Below are 16,329 nucleotides of genomic sequence, written 5' to 3'. Positions count from 1 at the left end.
TAACAAGGCATAATCAATAATGGAACACACCAAATTCATCAAGTACATTGAAAATGGGTTTGCCTTTATAAAGGGAATTACACAATAGCGGCCTCCAATGATTGAATTTCTCACATTTTACTGTCTCTTATAAGAATTTTCGTTGGTATAGAATAATAGTAAGTGGATTATCTCTGCTAAAATGAAAAAGCTAATTAATGGGTTTTTGATTAAGTAATTAAGGTTAAATTAGGATTAATAGGACTGACTTCTCGTTAAAATCGCAAAACACAACTATTTTGTAATAGAATATTATTAATATTTCAAATAATAGAAAACATAAATGAGTTTAATCTTGATAATTTTATGATGTATGGACCTTTCACACCTCTCAAAGGAAAGTTCAATCACATGTTTTTACATCAAAGTGTGTATAGAAATTCCTTTGTTTCTATTTATTTGATTTTATGTTTGAGAAATTAAGTAATTTTTATCATTGTTAACATTATTTAGAATGTAAGATGAATTTGAATTAATTTAGTATTTCAATAATATATTTTCATGGCTAGTCGCTTTCAAGGGTAAAATTGAAAGTATAGTCTTATTTATGCATTTATTTATTATATGTCAAATATTGTTAAATTTTGTGATCGTAAAATTTATTAAGTGAATCGTTCCTTCATTTTATATTAGTTGATTTGTATTGACTCGAGATACCTTTTAAGAAAATTGTAACTAAATATGAAATTTTTAAAAGTAAAATGATCTTTTAATGATACTTTGAACTTTAAATTTGATTATTACGACTCTAGGATTACAATTTATATAATTTTATAATACGCTATTTTTTTCCATTTATATGTATCTTTTTATTTTAATATGTTTCAAAAAAAATTTAAGTTTATTTTTAATAAAAAAATATAAATACGTACGAGATATTTTATACCACAAAATTTATAACTTTTTTTTTAAGTTTTGTACTAATGACATTGTCACAAACATTAAACCTTTTAATACACTAAGGATCGTAGTAAAAAAAACTCTTTCCATTCGCTAAAATAACCAAATAAAATAAATATTTATATTGAATCTAAGAGTCAAGTAAAATATAAAAAAATACTTATTATATATATAAATATATAGGCTCTTTAATTTGGTTTTATTTTTCAATAATGTCCTTCGTTTTAAATATACATAAATAGACCGTTAAGTTGGTATAAATTTAAACAAAGTTGACATATTAATTCTATGTGGCATAATATTTATAAGACACTACGTAAGATGCAAATATCATGCATGCAACATGCCACATAGAATATCTGTGTCTATTTATTTAATTACTCATAAACAAATTTCTAAATTTGTTGGGTTTTTACATTCAGATGTTTTAACTATGCTATTTTCCTATTAGATCATTGAACCACCCATAATTTATTTCTTTTAAACACTATTGGTTGATTTTTATCGACTTTTCTATTGTAAATGACTTCAATTATATTCAAATTATAATAATTTTGATTGAATGAACGAAGATAAACTTTGTGTTAGTCTTATTTTTTTTTTCTAATGTCTTCAAATGACTTGAAATAAAATACAATCATTTCTCAAACAATTTCTTTATCAATTGAATCAATAAGTCGTGGAACAATAAGCGTATTGAATCAATGAGTCGTGGAACAATAGACGTATGCTCTATGAATTAAAGAGTATATACACTTTTGTTAAAGGCCAAATACATAAACAAATTCCTAAACTTGTTGGGTTTTTTCCCTCAGGTATCTCAACTGCGTCATTTTCCTATTGAATCATCCATAATTTGTTCTGTTTAAATAAACACCGTTGTCCGATGTGAAACCAGATTTGTGAAGGGTATTGATAAATGATACATATGTTATTTCAGAACTCATTATTCTAATTGATAATGAAAATGTTCAAGAATAATTATATTTTAAGTCATTTGAACACATTAGAAAATAAAATGAGACTAACACAATTTGTGTTCATTCCTTCAATCAAAATCATTACAATTCGAACACAACTAAAGGCATTTATAATAGAAAAATCGATCAAAATCAACCCACAATGTTCTAAAAAAACAAATAATGATTGATTAAATGATTTAATAAGAAAATGACGTAGTTTGAGGTACTTTAGGAAAAAAAGCCTACAAGTTTATGGATCTTTTTAGTATTTGGCCTTTGTTAAATACTCGAAATTTCATCCCCACAAATTCCCTTTTCGGAATTTCGGCCTCCAATTTCGTCAGCCAAAGTTTCCCTCCGTAACCGCCATTGCAATAGGAGAGAGAAAGCTAGAGCGCGCGGAGAGAGAGAGAGATTGGGCTCAAATGGCGAATATCGACGAAGAGAGGAAACAGGTCATAAAGCATTCGGTAAAAAAACTTACTGAGGAACGAGGAGGAAGAGGAGAATCTTCGTTTCTGAATAACAACAATTCCTCAGGAAGCAAAGAAGAAGGAGAACTTACTGCATCTGATAACGATGTAAGCATCTCTAACTTACCTCAATTTCTATTGATTTTACTTCCTTTGCTCGAAATAGCAGCTCAATTTTGCTAGTTCTATGTTTTAAACTTTAAATTCATCATTTTCCAGATGTGTATTTGCATAGTTTCATTTACTACTGTTTTTTATTTGCATTTCAATGTCTTCCTAGAAGGAGAAACTATACCTCGATCCCAATTTATTTTCTGATACTCAATAATGTGTCATATAAGATTAATTAGGGTTTATATCCGGTACTTTTACTGTGGGAGGTTGCAAATACCTGTGGAATTAGTTAGTGCTCGCAATTTGACTTAGACAACACGTTTATAATAAAACGATTAGTTAGGTTTTAGAGATTCTCTACATTTTGTATAAATCTCTCAACAAAATGAGAAGATTCTAGAGAAGCATCAGATTTAATTTAAAGTTCAAAATCAACTAAGTTCTAGATGTGAAGGTTTTCGCCCTATATTCTGTTCCTTCACCTTTGTGTTGCTTTAAAATCCTCCTGAATTTAGTCGTTACTGCCTTGGTGCAAAGTAAGATGTCTTTTCTTTCACCTTCGTGTTGCTTTGAGTGCCTGTGAAGTGTGAACTTTATTTATTATTGTGTTTTAACAATGGTGAGTGTATGAATTTCTTTTTTGGGCAAATAGAAACTATTCCGGGTTATCAAGCTACAGAGTATTGAGTTGATTGAGAATTGTTTTTGACAGGATCGAAATGTTTGTTCCACCGATCAGCTTACGAGCAGTGTTTCTGCTCCATTGGAGCGGCAGGTTCACGTTGATACAGTGAATGGGAATTCTCAGGATACCCAGGCAGGTATGTCGTTAAGCTAGAGTATTAGAACATTTATATGTATTGTTAACCCTCGCGGTTTCATCTAGCTACTAGGAATGACTGGTGACAGTTTTTTGATCAAACCATCTCATCAGCATATATGCACATTGTTGTTAAGTTCACTTTTCCATGCGTGGCTGTTAATTTGATTGACTTTACTCTGTTGTTTTTTTGAATAAATTTTATTATTATTATATTGAATACATTTGGTAAACAGTGCTTGTCTTGGCACGTGGTATTACAAAACCATAAAATAAAAAATTAGGTTAAAAAATATATATAAAGTGTTTCTTTTGGTCTATGTTGGACTCTTCAAAAATGCCAACGGATGCGTGTCGCCAAAAGTAGTGTATTTTTGAAGAATCCGAGACAGGTTCGGCATCAAAAATGAAGAGTCTGCGCAACTAAGCTTTTGGTACAATTCTTCTCCTTCCTTGGTTCATAGCCCCCCCACCCCCGTATGCATTAAGGAAAGGTAACTAGATAAGAGGTTATAACACATATTCTTCTAGTTCTACGATCCATTTAATCTATGGAACTTGCTACTTAATTTGTTCGGTCTTTAATTACATTTCTTGCTTATCTGTCTGCCCCATGACTTATTTGCTATATTTTTTCTTAACTGCATGCTTTGCAGAAAAAAATACTTCTTCCAGCAAAATGGGTCGCTCAATTGATGCGCCTTCTAGTACACCTCATGAATCAGCTCATCTGAAGAGTTCTAAAAAGAATCGAGAGCATTTTGTACCGTTTCTGATTAGCTTCTCAGATGAAAGTGGCAGTGACTGTGAAAATTCTGGACGGAAGAAGATTTCAGCAAGTAAAAACAGAACCTTTGCTGAGGAAAAATTTATTAAACCACCAGCACCTGCTCCTCGAAGACCTCAGAAATTGCAAAAGATTACTAGAAATGAGGCAAAGTTGATGCCAAGCAAAGGGGCTGTAAGTCACAATGTTTCTTCTTTATTGACCAAACCTAATGGAGGCACTTATGGAAATGCTGCCCGCTTGCATTGTTTTACAAAGTTTAACAACTCAAATAAGGTAGCTACCCTTGACCATGGGAAAAGAGCAAATGCACATCTGAACTCTAGTAAACTTCATGACTTGCGCCAAATGATCGCGATTCGCGAGAATCAATTAAATCTTGAGAGATTACAGAATACCAAAAAGTTAACTTCAGCTTCGTGTAGGGATGTAAATCTTGTCAATAAAAGGAATTTGGTGGTGAGGGCATCTAGAGAAACTACTAATGATAATTTACGGGAACTACAAGAACCAGATAAGAAACGCAAAAAAATTGTTTCGTCAAATCCAAGTTGGGGTTTCTCAAACTCCCATGAAATTATGTCTATGGTTATAGGATCAAAAAACTGTGCATTAAAGGATTCCTGTCAACTGGAACTAGCTGATCATAGCAGTCCTGGAGAAAAATATCTGTCTTGTTCAGTCATTGCTGGACAACTAAAACAAAAAGAGTATCAGGGCGCTTCTTCTTCAACAAATCCATCTCTCACTCTCAAAGATGGTACACATACTCTATTAATATATAGAAGCAACTTTATTTTAATGACATTAGTTGCTGTGTAATTCAAGTGAGCTTATTCCCACAGGTATTGATACCGTAAGGAATCTCAATCAGAGTTCCAGCAATTCGTCAAAAGAAATTGCAAGTAAAGCTGCCAATAAATTGGTAAATTCTCGTGTTTATCTCAAGAATCCCTATCTAGTTGTTAACGTCAAGCGTGAGAATGGGCATTGAATGGCTGGTTCAATATCGTTTTGGCGCATGGAGCCTTTGTGTGGATATTTTGAACTTAGTTTCACTAGCCCAAAAGTCTTCCATTTAGTAAAAGTTCTCTCCTCTATTACTGCAACTACTGCACTTAGAAGACGGTATCTTTCAGAGGTAAGATAGTGAAGATAAAATTTCTGTGCCAAGTGCATTGAAATAATTGTCTAGCCTTTTGGCAAGAGATGCTTAATTCTAAGTGCCTATGTAGATATTATAAAGTATAAGGTGCTTGTTCCCGTAGGGGTTCAATAAAACATTGATATAGTCTGATAAAAGCCTTAGGATAGTCAACAGTTTGATCTTTTTGGTTTGGCTCGCAAATCCAATAATGTTTCCTCTTGGAAATTAAAGACACCTTGAAAATACTGAAAATAGAGGTTGTACTTTCTCTTCGTCAAAAAAAATAAATAGAGGTTGTACTTTCTCTGTCTTGTTCTTCAATATCAGGTTCTCTGGATTAGTTCTTTTTTTCTTGTGCTTCATTATCTTTCACTGGTTGTATGGACTACCTTGAGGCCTGTGATAAGGGGCAATGGGTTAGAATGGGAAGGAAATAAATAGTGATGGAATAGTGAATGAGGTACTGTCTTGACTCTAAAGTGCAGTCTCATTCTTGTCCATTCCTTTCTATTTATCCAAAGCAATTAGTCCCTATGATCAAGCATGAGAAGTTTTGATATTGTTGACATTCCTTCTTCGGTTATACTTGGAGTATGTCGCCCCATCCGGGTCTATATTAAGTCATCCATGTTCTTATTTATTCCTACATATATCATCTGTTGTTATGACTTCTATTTTTTTATAGTTAAGCTGCTATGTCGCATCATTAAGAGAGTTTTTTTTTTAAAGAAGAGCCCTCACAAATTATCTACCTAATTCATTTGGAGTGTAAAACTTTTAGCAATGTTAAAGGTCCAAAATCGTTTTAAATAGGATGGATCGACAAGCTAAAATGACTGCTCTTGCCAATCAAACTTTGTTTACTATGTATTCCTAAATGATCTAGGTATATAATCTTGTCCTATTAACTTTATTTCTTCTTCTTGGCCACCACTACAATTTGCTTAGCAAGGGCCAACTCGGAAATGAAGGATAATGACTCTTTATGACGAGATTCAATGCTTTCCATTCCAAAATTTTCATTAAGCTGAGGTTTTGTATTAGTCATGGTTAAGTTTTTTCCTAGATTTCCTCATCCTGGACCTAGCATGCTTGTATATGCAACATTCAGATACATTTGCTATAATGTCACTTCCACTGTATCAAGTCTGGTCGGGCATATATCAAATCTTTCTTTTCTACTGATTTTGTTTCTGACTTGTGAACTTGACCATTAAACGATAATGTAGTTGAGTAATATGGGAAGGAAATTACCTGATAATGCCAACTTCCTCTTGGATTCTGAAAGTGAACATATAAAATTACTCTTTTTTTGTTGTTGTTGTGAGATGGTGGTTATATGAAATTTCATTTGTTTCAACTTAGTTTCCGCTGCATGATTCCGAGGTGCAAACTTGTCGAAATGGATAAAGCTATCCTTCCTTTTCTCTAACAGTAAAGATCACACAGTAGGAAGGCTTGATTTTTGTCATTGTGTTTTTTAAGCTGTATATACTGGTGATAGCGCAGGGGCTTTTTTTTTGTGTCCGTGGTGGTGTGGTGTGGTGGGGGGGTTAGTCAAAACATGCTTTCTGTATTGCATCGATATTGATCTTCGGTGAACTTAAATTGCAGATATTTTATTGTCTCTTGACAACTCGTGTTAACTTCATGTGCATTTGATTGTGCTAGTGAACTTTTTTCATGGGTACTTGTTATCTTTTCCCCTTTTTGCATTCTAAGGACAAGACAGAGCATGCTGCTGAACTAGGTAGTCAGTACAATCAGCCTCTTTTACCGAAGAAAGTGAGTTCTGGGCTTGCTGGTGTTAATGTAACTGAAAAGAGCGGCAGCAATCTAGTCAGATCTAATGAAAACACACAGAAGCCTTCTCCCGATGGTAACAACATTGCAGCCTTCAACCATGGTGCGGGCAGCAATGCTGTGGCCAATGTGGTACGTTTCTGCCTTTTTCTGTCTTCCTCTTTCCTGTGTTTTTCTTCTCCCTTTCTTTTTCTATAACCAAAGCTTAGAATTGCGTATTTCTGATAGTTGTTTTTCCCCTTGTGAAAGACATCTCTGAACTTTCCAAGCTTTTGGAACTTCTGTGACAAGCCGAATATTAGTGGAAGCAACAGAATAGACTTGCAACCACTGTTGAATTTAGAAGAACTGCAAGATAAAGAACTGGAAGAAGCACAGGAATATCGCCGCAAGTGCGAGATTGAAGAAAGAAATGCTCTGAAATCTTACCGAAAGGCTCAAAGGGCCTTGATTGAAGCTAATGCTAGATGCTCTCACCTATACAGTAGAAGAGAACAATACTCAGCCCAGCTTCGAGATCTTATGATGGGAAATCCAAATTTGTTACTGCCTTGTGGGTTTCCTGATGAGACTGGAATTGGATTGGGCTCCTTACATGCAATTTCTGATGTTAATTTGCATTCAGTTCCCTCTTCAAGTTGTGCAGTGCAGCCTACATTTGACTTCAACAATCAACATGAAGCCAATTTAAATGTCCATCCAAATAATGTCGCTCTTCAAAACGTCTCCAGTTTTCAGGAGCATTACAATTTGGCATCTGATCCCTGCAGCGAGCCTGATTGCATCACATTCAAGCCTCATAAGGAAGATAATGGTGCAAATAACATGTGCTCCCCTTCTGAGGATTTCAGTATGTCTCGTAATGAGGATGAAGGGACATTTCTGTTCGAAGATAAATCTCCAGAAAACCATCTGGACTATCAAGGGAAGGAAAAATCCATAGTTGACATGGACAAGAATATGAACAAAGCATCAGAGGGGCAATCAACGATGGATAATTCTCAGGATTCTTTAATCCTTGAAGCAACTTTGCGCTCTCAGCTTTTTGAAAGACTAAGGATGAGAACTTTGTGCCAGAAGGAGTGCCCACAAGAGAGCCTGGAAGCCGTAGCTGAAGGAAGAACAGAAAATAATGAGCTTGTGGGGAGGGTGGTAATGGGCGATAGATTATGCTCCGATTCAGAGCGAGAGATTGAGCCACAACAAGGATCTGACTTTCAAGGTAGTGGTACTTTATGGACATCTTTTTCTGCAGTAGCTCATCTCTGTTGATCACAATTTGACCTGTGTGCATATGATCTGTAAATCAGAATTTTCTTAAAACACTAAAATACCTTGTTGGCTATTTGGTAGTGCGATGCTCTTAGATAAACAACAAATACTTCTAATAGAATGTAATAAATGGATTTAGTAAAAGATGCACAGTATCCTGTCTACAAAGGACATATTACAAGTACTACACAATAGTTAATTGGATGTGGTAGCTGAAAAATGATATGATGTCAAACGATCCATCAATCTCAATGCCAAACTAGTTGGGTTCAGCTATGTGAATCCTTTTGTATTTGTTGTGCTCTACTTGATTTCACGAGTTCTTTGTTTTCTTAAAACAAATTGAGGGTTTTCTAAAGCCAAAGGTTCTCTACATCCTTGAACTTATTTTGACAGACATACAAATCTCTAAAAAGATTAAAGACTCTTGGCAACAGCAGATCTAGCGTTAGTGTGATAATAATCAAGTTGTTATCGTGAACTAGCTTGTATTGCATATATGGTAAGCTTAGAGGTAGGGTTTTTTTCACCATATCCACTATTTGATGTAGTTTCCTGGACAGGCAAAATTCATTCTGTTGCATCACTTGTACGGTTGTACAAGTTGTTAGGAATAACTATTTTCTTTCTATTTTTGTACACTTTTGGTTTCAATTCTCCAGAATGCTAATCACGAATTCATAATTTTTGAACGTCATGGTATCCATGCTCTTTTGGACGTCATATAACAATGAGTTGTCCTAAATTATCATTTCAGAGATTGACATTCTTTATTCTGATTGAGCCAACTTTCTTTTATTTCTCTTTCCTTTTGAACTTTTTATTAGGTCGTGATGTGATGAGTACGATGTTTAAGATGCCTGCTGAGGTGGACCGTCAGGGCAACAATGAGAAGTTTGATTCTACTTCTGCATCACCTTCCTCTTATATTTGTTTAGATAGTTGTATCAACACAAGCGATGACAAATCTCAGTTCGCAAGCTCATTCACCTTTTCATATCCTATTTTGAAGAGTGCTATCTTAGACTTCAAGGCTTCAGATTCCATGGATCTACTCAAATTACAGATTGGAAATTCCAGTGTACAAACTTCTCATGATCAGGGGGAAGACAATTTTGGTAGCAGCACCATTCCAAGCATTTCAAGTGCGGTCTCAGTTGAAGCAGCTTCACTGGATTTAATTAGCAGTAAGAGTGGGTCTTACTCTTGCAATTTTAGCATTGACCCGCTTTGGCCACTTTGTATCTTTGAACTTCGGGGAAAATGCAATAATCCTGAGTGTTCTTGGCAACATGTTAGAGACTACTCTTCTGGCAGTAGAATGAAGGTGACATTGGATAATGATGGTATGGGTCTTCTGTTTGAAATGCGTAAGATATCCTGAGCAGTTCCTTCATGTCCAACATGTGGAGTTAAATTTTTGTTACTTGTTTTCTTCTGTAGACAGGGTTGGATCACCAACTCAAGTACAGCTATCTTCTGCCGAAAGAACCCTTACCAAGTCACTTGACTGCCTTGGTTTGGCTCCCCCAACTTATTTGGTTGGCTTGGATGTTCTGAAAGCTGATCTGCAGTCATGTAAATCCATTCTAAGTCATGAGTACAGCCAACTGTGGGTGAAGTGTTTCAGTCTTACCTTTGTTCTCTCTAGTCAGCTGCCCACTGATTTACCATTTGATGGGCCGTTATTTCATGGCGCTAATGCTCGTGTTGAGGTCCAGGGTGGTTGGAATAGGCAATCACTTTATTTTCAAAGCAGAAATGGATCATCGGTTTGTCGAATTATCCTGTTATTTTCTAATAATGCATGGGTGTGGGGGATAAAAACAGGGGAGGAAAAACTGATTTTTACCTACTTATATAACGCTTTTGGAAAAAGCTGAACTTTTATTTTTATCAACTATTATAGAAAACTTGCCTTTGAAATACTAATGCATCTATCCTTTGGGGTGGCCCAGTGGTTTGAGCTTAGGACTTACATGTTTGGAGGTCTCAAGTTCGAAACCCCTTGCCAACGAAAGCAAGGGGTTTGCCTTCTGGGTCGAGCTCGTCGCACCAAACTTGCCTAGTGTAGGTTTCCTCTCCTATGTGGTTTGAGAGCTTTTGCATAGGAGCGGGGGTTTACCCTGTGCGCACCCAAAGGGTTGCGACTGCGGGTTTCTCTTGTCATCCAAAAATAAAATAAAATACTAGTGCATCTGTGGAAGTATTAATTTTATTTTTCCATAGATGAATCAAGAAAAATCATTTTGCATCTTCTTGTGGCTTGCCAAAACAGTTCTGTAAGAAGAATTTGGTGATTGTACGAACTCTTAAACTTAAATATATTTTGGTTTTCTGGGTCATATTCTATTTTTATTTTTCTTTGGGAACGTTTGTAATTGCTTGTCAAGGCATCTAAATTTATCTAAAGAATGCAAATGCTGTGTTATTGGTTATGACCTTTTATATCATGCCACTAGGTCCTTTCTGGGGGCTCTTTTAACTTCCCATTTCACTATAATGCTCCTATCCTTCTTCCGGTTTAGGAGTCATCATCTGGATTTTTAGTCATCAATGGTGCAATATCCCTTTTTGTTCCCTGTCCTTGTATAGGATCGAGTTCACTATGCAGCAATCACAGTTTTTTTCAACCTTCTGTTGCAAGAAGATAAAAATAGTTGCTGCCCTTCCTTGACACGTGCTGTCAGTGCTGTAACTAATCTTCTAATAACTTAACAGGGTCCATGCAAGGAACTATCTGCTGATGATGACCAGATTGTAGAGATGGCTCTTCTTAATCTCAGTCAGGAGGCTAATAAACCGAAGGGAAGATCACAGGTATGTTCTTTTGGTGGTGATTATGGATTAGATATTTGGATGGGTCTGTATTCTCATCCTTCTAATTTTCGCGAAAACATGTAGGCTCTTAAACTCCTTGCTCGAGCTTTGGAAGTTAATCCTACGTCAGCAGTTGTCTGGATTGTTTACCTGTTACTTTACTATAGCAGTCAGAAGTCCATTGGAAAGGATGACATGTTCAAATGTGCGGTATGCGGTATTTCAACATTGAATTCTACTACTGTTAAAACAGAATATTTTAGTTGGTTCAAGGTGTTAATACTATTAGGAAGTCTATGCGCTAAAAAACTTTTGTAGTTTTGTATATTATAGGCATAGTAATATAGTAGCTAATTGCTTTGATGGTGTGCCAAATATTTTTTTAATTGCATCAGAGAACACCAGTTTGTTTTACACATTATTAGGTTAAAACCGTGAAAACCGACCGAACTGAATTTTTTAAATTTATTTTGGTTCAGTTATTTTGGTTTAAAGTTTTCAAGTTTTTGGTTTTTGGTTCGAATTGGGCAGAGAACCCGATTAAACCGAATAACTGAACTTCTGCATACATATGCTATTTCTGGTTTCAGTTGCCTCTCAACGTGGGAAATGATGTTTTACTTTTGCAAAATGGGCTTATTTGCATGGCTAACTGTTTGAAAAAGCATTTTATAAATCACCATCAAATCTGCAATGATGTCTCACCAAAAAAAAAAGAATTTTATTTTATATTTGAATTCATTCCTTTTCCAGTGCTGATTTGACTTTAGAATTTAGATATAATATTCTACACTTCTACTGCATTCTTCCGTAGGAGTATCTTCTCAATTCTGGAAGTCAAATGTAATTATCACATATCCTTATCAAATTGATGTAATTATGTCATGTTCAAAAACCCAACATAAAAGGTAAAAACCAAAAAAAAGAACCACACCGAATTAACTTAGGTTCTGTTTTGGTTTTCTTCTTTTACCTTACCAAACCAAACCATATGCCGGCCCCTAGTTTAAGGTTCCTTCTCCAAGTTATGTATTCGCCTTCATCCTAATAGATGGACTTCCTGAAAAAGTGTCATAAATCCACTTCAGCGGAGGTTTGACTTTGACTTGTGAGTTTGTCTATGATTCACTCAATTATCCACATAGATACTGATAAAACTTCTTATTCTACAATCCAGGTTGAGCACGCTGAAGGCTCTTACGAACTCTGGCTTTTATATATAAATAGTCGAACACAGCTGGATGAGAGGCTGGCTGCGTATGATGCTGCACTCTTGGCCCTGTGTCGCCATGCATCTGTATCTGACAGAAATGCTCTTTTCGGCAGTGATGGCATATTGGATATACTTTTGCAGATGATGAATTGTCTGTGCATGTCTGGGAATATTGCTACAGCTATTGATAAAATCAATGAGCTATATCCCACAGAAGAGAAATCTGATAGCCCGTTCAGACTGTCTCTTCCTGATATCATTACATGCTTAACCATTTCTGATAAATGTGTTTTCTGGGTCTGTTGTGTCTACTTGGTTGTGTACAGGAAACTTCCTGTGACCGTTCTGCAGCGATTTGAATATCAGAAAGAACTTTCTTCCATAGATTGGCCGTCTACTGACTTGAACTTTGATGAGAAGCAACGTGGTGTCTCTCTGATGGAATTAGCAGTAGATTCTCTAGCATTGTACATCAATAGAGAGTCTCTTGAAGATGAAGCAAATCTCAGGGCAGCACACCTGTTTTCGGTCAATCATGTTAGATGTGTAGTGGTGCTTAAGGGTTTAGAATGTAGTAAGAGTTTGTTAGAGAACTATGTCACGTTGTATCCATCATGTCTAGAACTTGTTCTGATGTTAGCTCGGGCAGAGTATGATTTTGCAGATGGAAGTTTTGAAGGTTTTGAAGATGCTTTAGATAACTGGTTTGACGAAGTTCCTGGAGTTCAATGTCTTTGGAACCAGTATGTCCAATGCGCACTCCAAGACAGGAAAAGAGATTTTGTTGAGGGATTAATGGCTCGATGGTTCCAATTTTCATGGAAACACAAATATTTCCAAAATAGTTGTCTGGATGCTGTAGATAGTGATAACTCCCAGTCTTTACCAGAGTCTGCTTCAGTATCTGATATTGCTGCTCTCTTTTCCAGTTCTAGCCCGAATGATTATGTATTTGGGATGCTGAACTGTTCCATCTATAAGCTATTACAAAATGACTATACTGAAGCTCAATTAGCCATTGATAGAGCATTGGAGGCTGCTTCTGCTGATAGTTACAATCATTGTGTGAGAGAACGTCTTTTGTTTCCGCGTGCAGAGAATTTGGACAATGATGGGAAAGTATTGAGACTTCTGTCAGGTTATTTGGCTGATAAGCGTGCTTCCATCACATCTGAGCCATTGTCCAGACAATTCATCCAAAGAATTAAGAAGCCTAGAGTCCGGCAGCTAGTTGGCAAGTTGCTATGTCTGGTATCTTTTGAGCCTTCCATGGTCAACACAGTTCTGGAAGCATGGTATGGTCCATCTCTCTTACCTGAAAAGAAAGACGAACTAACCAACTTTGTCGACATGGTTGAGAGCTTAATGGGGATGCTTCCTTCCAACTATCATCTGGCAATTTGTGTATGCAAGCAGATTACGAAAACCTCAATTCCAGCAAACACTTCTGGTGGCGTCTCCTTCTGGGGAAGTGCTCTACTGATAAGTGCATTATTTCAAGCTGTTCCCGTTGCGCCAGAATATGTATGGGTAGAAGCTTCAGATATTTTGCATGGTCTTACAGGTTCCCCGTCCCTATCCCTCAGTTTCCTGAAGAGAGCTCTGTCTGTATATCCATTCTCTGTAATGCTGTGGAAATCTTATCTCAGTTTGTCCAAGGCCGAAGGAAACTCAGAAGCTGTTAAAGAAGCAGCAATGGCAAAAGGTATTGAACTCCAGTAACTAATGCACACACCCCTCGATAAACCTCGGGGCAGTTTTTTTTAGTGTACTGAATTGTTGTATTTTTGTAGAGAATTAGAGAAGTGTACATGAGAGGAAAATCATGTAATTTCATGTTGCCACAGGTATTTCTTTGAGAGAAACATTTTTATTCAGTAGCTTATGAATGTTTAGAGTAGAAGTTACCGTATTGATATTTGATGGAATGGTAGAACGGAAGATTTACTTCCATTTCTTGAACTATTTATTGTTTGCTTATTAGTTTTCTTTTTCCAGTCACTGAATTTTGAAGGATCTATCGGAAATAGACTATCTACCTCACCGAAAGTAAGGATAAGGTGTTATATATATATATATATATTATATATATATCCCACAGTTTCTACATCCCGCTTATGAAATCACACTGGATATATTATTGGATCATTAAATTCTTTAGTTGTTTTCCTAAGCTCATACACATACACTCTTGTCGTATTGTGATTTACCTTTAAATAACACTATCTTGTAGTATTAACAACCACCTCAGCGATTAAAATTGCAATTATGAAGATATCCTTTTGATAATAAGGAAATTGATACACCAACTTTATGCAACTTTAAACGTCATTAATTAACATGAAATTGAGTAGTCAAAAACGTGATTAATTAACGTGAAGTTAAGTAACCAAAAAAAAAAACGTGATTAATGAACGAAAAAAGGTTGAAATTTTGAAGGGCCCAACCGGGTTCGAACCGGTGACCTCTTGATCTGCAGTCAAATGCTCTACCACTGAGCTATGGACCCTTGGTGATAAAAACAGTAAAAGGTATTTATTTAAATTAATATAAGATTATCGTTAGCTCACTTAATAGAACCTTAGTAAGAAACTTTGGCTTCAACTCTCGTTGTCTTATTCAATTCTATATGGTCTGAACTATGTCATTGAAAATAGGGTGTTGCGCCCTTCTTATTTGGGTGAGAAAAAAATATCGGATCCTATTAACGTTCAATCACCGCATGAGTCTAATGGTGCTTATAACTTTTTTTATTCGAAAAATATCAAACCAAAAAAAACTCGAAAAAAATACAATCCGTCTAGCTTTTTATCAACCCCTTCTGTAAAGCGGGAATGCATTATTGACTGCTTTTTACCCACATTAGACAAAAACAAATTCAAAAATTTAAAAGTTTGTAAAATTTCAATTTTTTCACGACATTCGTGTGGTAAAGCTGCCCTTGGTATGTGTGCACATTCACATCAATTTGGGGACTGAAAATTCATGTCAGTAAAATTAAAAAAGTTTGCTTTACACAAGAAAAATATCAATTAAACATAATGAGTCATTTTTAATTTTTACCCTTAGTAATCAAACTTGTGCATGTGAAACATATATATAGTTCTTTAGAAACTAAAGTTTCATGCCCGAACATCACATGAAATATTATGATACGAAAGTAAAAACTTATACCCCGCAAAAAAATATTATTTATTACAAGAAATATAAATTAAAGACCAAACACAAAATAGGAACAAAAGTGCAAATGACCCAATTCCCTGGTTCGTAAGGCATGGTTAGTGAGAATTCATACAACAATTCGAACTTTTTTTTTTTGTGATTAAACCATAATTGTAATTTCCACACCTGTTAAACAATACTTCAGTATGCTCCTTGTTCATTATTCTTTGTCTACAACAATTACAAGTACATCTCAATCTCAAAGCCAATAGAAATTCGCTATATGAATTCTCACTGTCCATGTTCCTCAACTTTCATTCATCTGAACTAAATCCAATTTCTATTCCCAAAAACTTCTGTATGGGAGACAAGATTCTCACCCTCTTAGGAACAGAGACTTGTGAAAACCTCCATGGTCTGGAATTCTGTCATGCGGCTATTGACGCATGTATAAACACATAATAACAACAAATACGCCTCAATCTGAAACAAGTTGGAGTTTGGATGTACGAATCCTCCCCACATAAGTTCAACTCATGTCATCATGATACCAAATAAATAAAGTGAAATAGGTTAAATGTATATAAATAATAGTAACAGTAACAATATTAGAAGTCCTATAACAAGACAAAACATATTCCCAACTAGTAAATGTCATCAATGTGGATCTTGTACCTCAATTTTGTCTTATCTAGAGCAAAATCTGAATATATGTATAAATAAATACATACTTGAATAAAGAAAAAAAATGAGACCACCTTTCGACTATTTTTCTTCAACTTTTTGTGTTACTAACAACTTATCTCTCACCACACAA

At 35.4% G+C, this 16,329-nt stretch overlaps 1 protein-coding gene and 1 non-coding gene across 4 annotated transcripts; one reads left to right on the top strand and one right to left on the bottom strand.

The window, feature by feature from the left end:
- Positions 1-2,131: 2,131 nt before the first annotated feature.
- On the top strand, positions 2,132-14,315 carry LOC101263805 (uncharacterized). Of its 3 annotated transcripts, XM_010320961.3 has the most exons (12): positions 2,293-2,482; positions 3,201-3,309; positions 3,676-3,742; positions 3,965-4,855; positions 4,941-5,020; positions 6,965-7,177; positions 7,295-8,270; positions 9,145-9,663; positions 9,761-10,089; positions 11,039-11,137; positions 11,222-11,347; positions 12,315-14,315. In XM_010320961.3, the coding sequence occupies exons 4-12, from the start codon at positions 3,988-3,990 to the stop codon at positions 14,070-14,072; spliced, it is 4,968 nt and encodes a 1,655-aa protein (XP_010319263.1). In that variant the 5' UTR covers positions 2,293-2,482; positions 3,201-3,309; positions 3,676-3,742; positions 3,965-3,987; the 3' UTR covers positions 14,073-14,315. The 3 variants fall into 3 exon arrangements, with proteins under 3 accessions (XP_004236756.1, XP_010319262.1, XP_010319263.1); XM_004236708.5 differs by lacking the exon at positions 3,676-3,742 and having other exon boundaries at positions 2,132-2,482; positions 7,295-8,267; XM_010320960.4 differs by lacking the exon at positions 3,676-3,742 and having other exon boundaries at positions 2,172-2,482.
- Positions 14,316-14,787: 472 nt separating this feature from the next.
- Positions 14,788-14,859, bottom strand: TRNAC-GCA (transfer RNA cysteine (anticodon GCA)). Its single transcript has one exon. It is a non-coding gene; the product is annotated as a tRNA-Cys (tRNA).
- Between the last annotated feature and the right edge of the window lie 1,470 nt (positions 14,860-16,329).

Source organism: Solanum lycopersicum, chromosome 4 (assembly GCF_036512215.1).
Source record: "Solanum lycopersicum chromosome 4, SLM_r2.1".
Lineage (NCBI taxonomy): Eukaryota > Viridiplantae > Streptophyta > Magnoliopsida > Solanales > Solanaceae > Solanum > Solanum lycopersicum.
Note: the sequence above shows the minus strand (reverse complement) of the source record. Positions and strands in the feature narration are given on the sequence as shown.